At 44.7% G+C, this 11,905-nt stretch overlaps 1 protein-coding gene across 8 annotated transcripts in view; it reads right to left on the reverse strand.

Moving 5' to 3' along the window:
* Positions 1-11,622, reverse strand: part of dct (dopachrome tautomerase) — a 69,723-nt gene extending 58,101 nt beyond the window's left edge. For 3 of the 8 annotated variants that reach the window (XM_059646518.1, XM_048533230.2, XM_048533231.2), the window contains exons 1-2: positions 10,979-11,622; positions 1,910-2,209 (exon numbers count right to left, since the gene is read on the reverse strand). In XM_059646518.1, the coding sequence (XP_059502501.1) occupies positions 1,910-2,209; positions 10,979-11,315 (637 nt within the window). In that variant the 5' untranslated portion in view covers positions 11,316-11,622. The remainder of the gene's footprint in view (positions 1-1,909; positions 2,210-10,978) is intronic. The other 5 variants (XM_048533228.2, XM_048533227.2, XM_048533232.2 and 2 more) reach the window with 5 other exon arrangements.
* Positions 11,623-11,905: the final 283 nt, after the last annotated feature.

The following is an 11,905-nucleotide window of genomic DNA, read 5'->3' on the forward strand; positions in this document are numbered from 1 at the left end:
TACCAATTCATTAATAGCAGCAAGGCAACACATAAGTGAATATCTCATCCTATCAAATGCTTTGGCACAAGTAATCTGGGTTTGTAAATGCCATCTTTTGAGGCCTACTCCAGAGGGGATCCAGAAGTGAGAGGGCGAGTGATTATTATCATGTTGTTGTGGTGTGGGGGCTCACAGAGAGAGACAGCTTGATGGTAAGTTACACAGAAGGGCAGCTTGTGGCTTTCAGAGACCTACTCTCAACTTGCCATTCACACATATGACTGCCCCTAGTTTGGGGAATGAAAATCAGGGCAGACAGGAGCAAGGCAGGCCTGGCAGTATCTGTAGAGACAGAGGGAAATTTGACTTATTTTCAGCTGTATGTCAGAATTGTAGGTATATGTGGTCTCTAAGAAAGTATAGATTCCACATACAAACTGTATTCTTGTTGAAAATACAATACCATTCAAATTGGTTTTGACAATAGAAAAAAAAGGGTGACCAATTTCAGTTAACTGGGTTTTAACATCTCTGTTTAATAAAACAAACGTGCTTTGGGACCTTGAAAGCTTAGATAAAATGCACAAAGATTACAAAAAGCACAAAAATGTCCTTCAATTTAATCATTTCATTTATGTAAAATGTCAAGATTTCCACTATGTCAAATCGAAGCAGCTTAAGAAGCTACTAAGGGTGCTCCCGTTTCCTCCTACAGTCCAAAGATGTGCAGGTTAATTGGATTGGCCATGCTAAATTGCCCGTAGTGTTCAGGGGTGTGTGGGTTATAGGGGTTTGGGTCTGGGTGGGATGTTTCAAGGGGCGGAGTGGACTTGCTGGGCCAAAGGGCCTGTTTCCACACTGCAGGGAATCTAATCTAAACTATTGAGTTTGATTTGACTGACATAGGGGGAATTCATATTTATCCCACAAGAACTGGCTTTGACTGAATAGTGTAAACTAACAAATAATTGTGAGAACTCCAATTGTAGGAATTCAGTGTAAAGCTTAGAAATTATATCAGGAGATTGAAAGTGGTAATAGTTGTAATGATTTATCATTAATACAGAGTGACAGAGCTCATGAGACAAATTTACATCGATCACTACAGCTAACCACATTAATACTGGGCTAAAGAGTTCATTCATCAAGCCAAGTTTAATTCAGAGATAACAAGGTGTAGAGCTGGATGAACACAGCAGGCCAAGTAGCTTCAGAGCTGCTCCTCTCATGCTGCTTGGCCTGCTGTGTTCATCCAGCTCTACACCTTGTTATCTCAGATTCTCCAGCATCTGCAGTTCCTACTAACTCTGAAACAAGTTTAATTCAGCTTGGTTTGAAATCTGTTGAGGATAGCAAACCAAAGATAACATAATTGAAGCATTTGACCTGACAAATAATTCAATTGAGTAGACACAGAGAAGCTACTTTCTCTTGCTCTGGAAATCCAGAATAGGAACATAGTCATAGAATGAGGTCTAGACACCTTGGGAGTAAAATCAGGATGTAAAAAGCCTCCATGAAAATTTGTCCCCCAAAACACCAGGGATCCCAGGTTAACTTAAACACTTCAAGCTAGGAATGACAATTTTTTTTGAGAAATGGTGTAAAGACAAGTGGAAAATTATGGTCTCAGGGGCTGAAAGGCCAATTCATGTTTTGATTATTGGAAGAGCAGTAATTAAAACCAAAAACATGGCAGGTTGGAACGAGACATGTTTTAACTGTTACTCATCAAGCAACATTAATGCCTGTTCATTCCCATAATACACTAAATAAACAATATATTACTAGAAGATACACAATAATTACTCATTTCACACTGCAATTATCTCGTTATCAAGTAAACATCAATATAAAATTGATCATGTAAATAGGAACACTAGAAACTTGCCTAATCTTGATAACTAAAATAAAGAGTACAACTAACCCAGCAATGTGTCTCTTGTGGAGTAGTAATGAAGCCACACAAAATAATTGTATATTGTGACATTTGCTACTTGTGGCTGGGTCCCATTAGGTCCTAGCAAACTCAGCCAATGTTGAGTAGCAATTACATAATCTGGGTGTATTGTAGTTTTGGCTAGATCCAGTGCATCCAGAAACTGCTGTTGCTCTGAAGGGGTCAGAGAATGAATATTTTTTCTGATCACTCGTGCTCTTCTCAGGTCACAGTTTTGGCCAGTCCATCCAAATTTGCAATCAGCACAGTTATACCCAGCAAAATTTCCTATAACAGTGAATAGAAAGGTTTCACAAGTTACAGAGAATATTTCACTATTAATCATTCAGCAATCTTTTTTTGGTTTAAACTATCATTATACCTCTCTTTCAGCTGGTTAGACACACACTCATAAATTATTCACATTTTTAAAGCAGCTCAGTGTTATCCTTCCGTTTAACAGATGGCACGAAATGCTATTGTTGTCTCTTCTGGCTCTGACGCCTTGACAACATAGTTGTCCTTATACATCAGAATCAACTTTCATTCTGATGAAAATAGCATTTTTTAATTCACATTCAGTTGATTTTTGTTCTTTCAAACTGCCTAGAACGAATATCAGCTCTTCTCTGTTCTGAATTTCCAATATAAAAGCTACACCATTTCCTAAATGGTGAGCTATGAAGTACACAGTGGGAGATTATTAATTGGGAGACCCGATCAGAAGAATACTGTAGAGCATGTGCCAACCAATTTAAGCAGACAAATAAAATGTGAGGCTGGATGAACACAGCAGGCCAAGCAGCATCTCAGGAGCACAAAAGCTGACGTTTCGGGCCTAGACCCTTCATCAGAGAGGGGGATGGGGAGAGGGAACTAGAATAAATAGGGAGAGAGGGGGAGGCGGACCGAAGATGGAGAGTAAAGAGATAGGTGGAGAGAGTATAGGTGGGGAGGTAGGGAGGGGATAGGTCAGTGCAGGGAAGACGGACAGGTCAAGGAGGTGGGATGAGGTTAGTAGGTAGATGGGGGTGCGGCTTGGGGTGGGAGGAAGGGATGGGTGAGAGGAAGAACCGGTTAGGGAGGCAGAGACAGGTTGGACTGGTTTTGGGATGCAGTGGGTGGGGGGGAAGAGCTGGGCTGGTAGTGTGGTGCCTTCCCCCCCACCCACTGCATCCCAAAACCAGTCCAACCTGTCTCTGCCTCCCTAACCGGTTCTTCCTCTCACCCATCCCTTCCTCCCACCCCAAGCCGCACCCCCATCTACCTACTAACTTCATCCCACCTCCTTGACCTGTCCGTCTTCCCTGGACTGACCTATCCCCTCCCTACCTCCCCACCTATACTCTCTCCACCTATCTTCTTTACTCTCCATCTTCGGTCCGCCTCCCCCTCTCTCCCTATTTATTCCAGTTCCCTCTCCCCATCCCCCTCTCTGATGAAGGGTCTAGGCCTAAAACGTCAGCTTTTGTGCTCCTGAGATGCTGCTTGGCCTGCTGTGTTCATCCAGCCTCACATTTTATTATCTTGGAATTCTCCAGCATCTGCAGTTCCCATTATCTCTAAGCAGACAAATGTTCCTTGCATGATCTTTGGTAGCCTAGTCTGTTGGCTGTATGGTTTTGATACACCGATTATCTGCTTCTGCCCAGCATAGTCAGCATAGAGCCATTCAAACATGTGAACACATGCATTAGGAGCAGACGATTCAGACCCTCACGTCTACTTTGCCATCAATAGAATCACGGATGATCCTATTCCTGCTGAGAATTTTCTTGAGTTCCTCCCTCCCTTCCATTTACTAATTTACTGTGATTTTTGGAATGTTCTTGAATCCCCTATTGTGAAAACTGATAAAATACCTGTTGAATTTATCTGCCATCTTCTTCTTTTCCATTAGCAATTCTCCAAACTCACTTCCTCCAGGATTAATACTTTAACTCTTTTAATAAGCAAAATCTATGGGAAATTTTACGATCTGTTTTATATTTCTGGCTAGCTTTCTTTCGTGCTCTAATTTTTCCCTCTTCATTTATACTTGAGTATTTTTTGTATAATCTGTCCAACCTTCAGATCTGCCACCTATCTTTGCATTATTCTGTTTTTTCTTTAAGTTTAATATCATATTTAACTTTTGTAGCTATCCATCATCCTTCCCTCAGAATTTTTCTCTCCTTGTGTCCTAATTCACACCGAATCATGTTCACTCATCACTCCTATGCTCATTTACCTGCTCCATTAACATTAACGAATTTAAATCTCTCATCCTCATCTATGACTCTGTTCATTGGTTTGTTGCTCACTATCTTTGTAACCTTCTCCAATCTGGGACAGCATCAAGAACCACACATTCCCTTAATTCTGTGATAATGGGAACTGCAGATGCTGGAGAATCCAAGATAACAAAGTGTGGCACTGGATGAACACAGCAGGCCAAGCTGCATCTCAGGAGCACAAAAGCTGACGTTTCGGGCCTAGACCCTTCATCAGAGAGGGGGATGGGGAGAGGGAACTGGAATAAGTAGGGAGAGAGGGGGAGGCGGACCGATGATGGAGAGAAAACAAGATAGGTAGAGAGGAGAGTATAGGTGGGGAGGTAGGGAGGGGATAGGTCAGTCCAGGGAAGATGGACAGGTCAAGGAGGCGGGTTGAGGTGGTAGGTAGGAAATGGAGGTGTGGCTTGAGGTGGGAGGAAGGGATGGGTGAGAGGAAGAACAGGTTAGGGAAGCAGAGACGCTGAGCTTCCCGGCACCTTCCCCTGCAACCGATGCAAGTGCTACACTTGCCCCCACACCTCCTCCCTCACCCCCAACCCAGGCCCCAGGATGACCTTCCATATCAAACAGATGTTCACCTGCACATCTGCCAATGTGGTATATTGTATCCATTGCACCCGGTGTGGCTTCCTCTACATTGGGGAAACCAAGCGGAGGCTTGGGGACCGCTTTGCAGAACACCTCCGCTCGGTTCGCAACAAACAACTGCACCTCCCAGTCGCGAAGCATTTCAACTCCCCCTCCCATTCCTCAGGCAACATGTCCATCATGGGCCTCCTGCAGTGCCACAATGATGCCACCCGAAGGTTGCAGGAACAGCAACTCATATTCCGCTTGGGAACCCCGCAGCCCAATGGTATCAATGTGGTCTTCACAAGCTTCAAAATCTCCCCTTCCCCTACTGCATCCCAAAACCAGCCCAGTTCTTCCTCTCTCCCCACTGCATCACAAAACCAGCCCAGCTCGTCCCCTCCCCCCACTGCATCCCAAAACCAGCCCAGCCTGTCTCTGCTTCCCTAACCTGTTCTTCCTCTCACAGGTGACCGGGGGAGCAGCAGTATTTGCTGCAGGTATTGCCGCGGGGACGTACGGGAAGTACGGGGAAGAGTTATAACGACCAGGTAACTCCGTGCACGGACCAAGGTAAGAAAACTGACCTTTAAGTATTGCCTTGGTGGTTGGGACGTACGGAGGAATTGGCGAAATATAAAAAGTGTATAATTGGCCTGATTAATCAGACGAGTAAGGTGTCTGCCTGATTCGAGCACCCAGACTTAGACCGGTTGTTAAGAAGGGAATTCCCACACGCGAGGGTTAGGACCCTGAAGCAGGTGTGGAAGAAGGCAGCACCAGACCTCGACAAGATTAATTAAATAAGCAACAATGGGAGGCAAGGGGAGTTGCCTGAGTAGCGAACAATCTGCGAAGAATGACAAAATGGAATATATTCCGCCCGACAGCCCTTTGGGAAGAATGTTGAGCAGTTGGGAATCCAGCTCCCGGACGCGGGAGAAAGATAAGACCACAACGATAAATTATTGTTGTTTTGTTTGGTCTAGAGAAAGCATTAAAGGTACCTGATTTTTTTTTGGCCCAAATACGGATCCGACGAAGATTGGCTGTGCCAATACCTATATACGTATATGCACGTCAATCGGAAAGAACCATTCAGTCAGAAAGAGTCAGATTATGTGGCTTGTTGGATAGGAGGTGCAAAGGTAGGACTATATCCTATGAGTGCAGAAGGATCAGGGGGAGGACAGGGAAAGGATGAACAAGAAAAACCACAGTGGGATCCCCTAACATGTTTGCCGCCTCCATATCCCCACTCCTCCCCACTGACGGCCGTGAGTAGCCTCCACAACCAGCCCATGGCCCCAGAACTAACCCCAAACACCTGAAAAAGAGACGAACTCTGAGGTAAAAGACGCGGAACCTAGAGGGCCCAGAATTACACGATCTACCACACGTAAACGAGGGGCAGAAACAAAGGAAAAGGAAAAATTATACCCTTTACGGGAGGTCCCGATTGGGGATGGTGAAATTGCGTATGTGAACGCTCCCTTAACCAGTAGTGAAGTTAGGGTCTTTAAGAAAGAAATGAAAACTTTAATAGAGGATCCGGTCAGACTGGCCGAACAGTTAGATCAATTCCTAGGACCCAATTTATATACCTGGGGAGAACTGATGGCAATTCTAGGAACTCTATTTTCGGGGGAAGAACGAGGTATGATTAGGAGGGCGGCCTTACAGGAGTGGAAAAAAAAAAGGCACCTAGCGGGACTAAACGTAGTCCAGGCAGATCAGAAATTCCCGAATGCCAATCCTCATTGGGACAATAATAATAGAACAAACGATAGAGAATCAATGTGGGATCTGAGGGAAATGGTAATATTGGGAATTAAAGAGGCAGCACCCAGATCGCAGAATTTTGTTAAAGCCTTCGAAGTACGACAGGAGAAGGATGAAACCCCTTCTACATTTCTTCAAAGGCAAGGAAGTATTCGGGGATGGATCCCAATGATCCGGTAGCTCAGGGGCTCTTAAAGGTCCAGTTTGTAACTAAATCATGGCCGGACATACAAAAGAAAGTACAGAAAATAGATGGATGGAGTGAGAGACAGATGGAGGAATTACTACGAGAGGCGCAGAAGGTATATGTAAAAAGGGAGGACGAGAAGCAGAAACAAAAAGCAAAAATGATGGTCGCCGCCATTAAAGAAGTAACAAAGAAAGAAAGAGTTGAACAGGGAACATGGAGGCAGAAAGAGAGGCAAAGAGAAGGGGCAGATACTAGACGCGGGAGACGACAGGCAGGATGTTACCGTTGTGGAAGAGTGGGGCATTTTAAGCAGGAATGCCCAGAGTTAACACGGGAAAGGGAAACGGTCTCCCTAATGGCCCTCGATGAGGATTAGAGGAGTCAGGGGTTCCTTCCTCCTTAGGCCCACCAGGAACCCTTGATAAACTTAAAGATGGGACCTGAAGGGGAGGAGGCAGTATTCTTGGTGGACACTGGTGCGGCACGGTCATCCCTAAGTTTTATACCTAATAGTGTTAAGTTGACTAATGAGTATCTTAGAGTTTCCGGAGTAAAAGGCGAAGGATTCCCAGTACCTATTTTTGAGCCAACCCTAATTAGAAACGATGATAAGGAAGTAACAGGGCAGTTACTATACATTCCCGACATTGGGAGTAATTTACTGGGTAGGGATTTGATTATATTGCTGGGCTTAAAAAAATTGGGGTAGAGAATAGTGCGGTAGCTGTAACAATGGCTATGTTAATGCCTAGGGAAGAACAACAAATCAGCCACGAAGTTTGGGCGATGAGCTGAAAATGCAGGGCACCTAACTATTACCCCGTTGGTAATCTCACTGACTCGAAAAGATGAGATGGTTCAGGTTAGACAATACCCTATATCCTCTCTCCTTATGAAATGATGTTTGGATTACCTTTCTTGGGTGGAAAAGGGGAATTACCAACTGTAGAGTTCAATGATAAGTTTTTAAAGAACTATATTGTGGTGCTCGGTTCTTCTTTGTCTGTCCTTAGGAAGAAGGGTCTGTTGACTCAGACACCTCCACTTGAGTTCACAGTACATCGGAAACAACTGGGTGATTGGGTCCTGATCAAAACCTGGAAAGATACCAAACTGCACCCAAGCTGGGATGGACTGTTCCTAACCCTCCTGACTGCTGAAACAGCCGTCCGTACTGCTGAAAAAGGGTGGAGTCATCACACTCGTGTTAAGGGTCCGGTGGACGCTCCTTCCCCTCCGGCCGAGTGGCAAGCTCATCCTACAGACAACCCTCTGAAAGTCAAGCTGAGCAGAAAGAATGAACTGAATTGATATGAGAAACTTTAAGTATTGGTTAAAATTTTTTTTTGAATTGTAAGCGTTGCACGAACCCACGCCTCCCGGGTACTTAAAGGGTTAAGGAATAGACAGGTAGGGAGGGGTTGAGAAGCTGAAATGAGCAGGCAGCTTTATGTTGTTACGATAATATTGGCGCTAGTTGCCAAGGGGGTTGGGAAGAATCATTTTAACCACGTTATGTCACAATTATGCTAGAGTAACAGGGCGTACTGACTGTTGGGTATGCACTGCGATCCCACACCATGGAGAATCTGGAATCCCTCTCACAGTAGTACCATTCACCAATAGAGAGGTGTACGAGGTACAACAATTTGACTTGGGCTCAAATGATACAAAATGGAGATCTGAAAGGGGTGATTATAAATTCGCGGGATGGTTCCCACGACCAGCTCTGAAAACCCCGGGTGCTATCAGCAGCCTTAGTGTTTCCCCACCGAAAGGAGTAGTCAATACTACTTGTTTCTGCAATCAGAATGACAGCGCACCCTTCCAGTTAGGAAACTCATCTTGTGTCGCCACCAGCCAAGCTACTGGCACAAATGTACCCCACATATTGAACAGGACATATTGGATACGTGGCCTAGAGGCCTATCCCTTTATCCCCGGGGAAAGGTACATTCGGGTGACCGAATGCATAGGAAGCATAGAAATGATGATTTTGATCTAACACTGCCTCAAAGTCAGAAAGGCTGGAGTGGCTGCTGCTACCTCGCCTACCTAATTCCCCATCTGAGGCTGTTAGATAAAACCCCAGGAATAACTCAGAATGGGCAGGGAGGGAAGCGGACACCCCGAGAAGTAACCGAAGGGGATCGCTTCCTCTGGACTTTGATACCTATGTATGAGACTGCCCGAGCAGGAAGAGAAATACAAAAGTTGGCGCCTTCCCTGGAGGAGTTGGCCAACAATACTGCCGATATGTTGGCCGAGACCCAATCCCAAGTGGCGGCCATAATGACCGAAATGATTGCCACCAGGCTAACGACTCTTCAGAATAGGATGGCTCTAGATTGTATTCTGACAGAGAAAGGTGGTACCTGTGCACTAATTGGGGAAGAGTGTTGTACATACATACCTGACGTTTCCCATAACATTCTGGGAATGGGGTAATTGGGGATTAACTGGTTGGGGAAAGTGGTTGGTTAATTTGGCCATCTATGGATTATTGATATTAGTGGGTCTGGCGGTGGGGTTTCATGTCCTCAAATGGACACTGAACCGATTAATGACATCTCTAGGGGAACGAGCCCAAGTACATCACCAGATGCTTTTACAATCAGCAGATGGTATGCAACAAAGAGAAAGTCAAAGAATGCTTCTAGAGTTCGAAAAACGAACATCACAAAGAGTGATTTAAGGGTTAACCGTGTACAAGATTGTGAACCTCAACGCCAGCAAGCGGAAGAGGGCAGAGAATGGGAAAATGAATTTTAAAAAAGGGGGCTTAATTAGTGCAGAAACAACAGTTTGAGAAAAAGAAAAAGGGGGAATTGTGAGAGATTAAACGTGTTGTTTCTGCAGGTAAGGATGAATAGTGGGATCTTGCAGGAGCAGAAATTTACAAGATTTTGTAGCAGAAGTTTATCATTAACCAGAGACTGCAAAGATGGCAGTTAGCACGACCAGAAACATTCTTTCTGCAGACAAGGACATGGTAGCGATAAGGGTGTTGTAACAGAGGCTTATTTCTGCAAACCTGACAATTCGCATGAACAGCATGTCTAGTGCTCTTTAAGATAGCCAAATAAGGATTGCAATAAAAAAAGGGAATGGGGCCTTCGTACTGCAGAAAAGGGAACAATAAACAAGGGCTGGCAGACAGGACGGGGAATGATAGGATAAGACCAATGGGAGCAGGGAGGCGTGATTCTGCAACTCGTAAATTGTATAAGAATGTTTAACTTTCTTTGTGTGTGTGTGCCTGTCTAGCAGACACCCTTTCTTGCAAGATCGTACAGAATAAAATTGTCTTGTTTCCAAGGCTTTGTCTCAGGCTGCATGTGTGAGCAGGGACTGTTTCTCACACTAGTTGCTGGGAAAATGTTTTTTTCTCCCTCACACCAGTGTTGCAAATAATATGAAATCTGTGCACTCCAATTCTCAGTTTTTCTATCAGTTTCTCCCAACTGACCCTATCGAATGTAAAGAACCAGAGAGTGCTAAGAGTGTAAAGTCTACTACAGAGAGAGCAAAGGATTAGCTACACATAAGAGGAAACGCGGCGAACACGTGGGTGAAAGGAGAGGAAGGCTTTTTCTAAGGTAACGTAGGGAAGAGACTTTTGGCGAGGCTAAATACTGGCATTCAATTAATGGGCTGAGTGGCCTATTTCTGAGCTTTTCTCTTGATATAGTTACATACGTCTGTCAATCCGATGAATTGCCCCAGTGCGACTTCAACAAGGACTGGAAATAAAGCACACAGATCAGTTGCTTTCATGCCCCAAATACATAAACCAATGATAAAGTTACATTGAAAGATTGAAACGCTAGTCAAAGGTTTAAACCAATACAAAAACAAAGTTGCTGGAAAAACTCAGCGGGTCTAGCAGCATCTGCGAAGGAAAATAAAAGTTAACATTTCGGGTCCCAGTCACCCTTCCGCAGAACCGGACCCGAAACGTTAACTTTTTTTTCACAGATACTGCCAGACCCGCTGAGCTTTTACAGCAGAGATAATAGGAACTGCAGATGCTGGAGAATCCAAGATAACAAGGTGTGGAGCTGGATGAACACAGCAGGCCAAGCAGCATCTCAGAAGCACAAAAGCTGACGTTTCGGGCCTAGACCCTTCATCAGAGAGCAACTTACTTTTTGTTCCTGATTTACAGCACCCGCTGTTCTTTCAGTTTAAAGTAATACTTCGTACAGTACAGAAGCTGAAAGGAGAAAATTCCCTTACCCGTACATTTGCAGGTCCGATTAAAGAATTTGAGCGGCCACCTCTCCCGGTCATCCACGTTTCGCAGATTGTAGGGTCCACTCCAGGGTTTCTCACTTACTTGCACGTCAGTACACTCCCCTCGGTTGAGTTCAGCCCCGCAAAGTATTGCTGCATCCGAGCCCTGCGATGGACAACATTGTTTGGAGAGCAGGGCAGAGACTGTGGTACATGCGCGGGGAAACTGAGCAGAAGCTGGTTCAAACAGCGCGATCGCGGTCCACAGCCAGAGAGATCTCCACATGTCCCCGAAACACGAACAACCCACCTTAAAAACTGTGAAATATTCACCCGTCATTGCCAGGTCCTTTGTCAAAGTAGCTCATGCGTCTAAACCAACGTGATGCTTCAATTCAACTAACATCTGATAGTCTGCAAGGATTCCTTGCAAAAGCCTCACTGAAGGGATAATTTCATGGAAAGCCTCGTGTGACACGCACATGCGTTGTGACCCTTTAACCTGCAGCAGTTCTTTCGCCAAGCAGACATCTTATGACTGTCTTCATAATCCGTTGAAATTCTTCTGTTTCATTTTAGATTGAAAACGTTCTATTTGTTCAGTGCCTGTGATATGTCTGGTGAAGCCGTATATATTACATGTCTTAGCTGCTGAACAAAGAGACCCTGGAGTGCAGGTTCATGGCTCCTTGAAAGTGCAGTTGCAGGTAGATAGGATAATAAAGAAGGTATTTGGTATGCTCGCCTTTATTGGCCAGTGAATTTGGTCCAAGTACTGCTGTACAGCATATTGGTTAGGCCACTATTGGAATACTGTGTGCAATTCTGGTCTCCCTAGCTATGGGAAGGATGTTGTGAAACTTGAAACGGTTCAGAAAAGATTTCGAAGGAATGTTGCCAGTGTTTGAGCCATAGAGAGAGGCTGAATAG

Source organism: Stegostoma tigrinum, chromosome 6 (genome assembly GCF_030684315.1).
Source record: "Stegostoma tigrinum isolate sSteTig4 chromosome 6, sSteTig4.hap1, whole genome shotgun sequence".
NCBI lineage: Eukaryota > Metazoa > Chordata > Chondrichthyes > Orectolobiformes > Stegostomatidae > Stegostoma > Stegostoma tigrinum.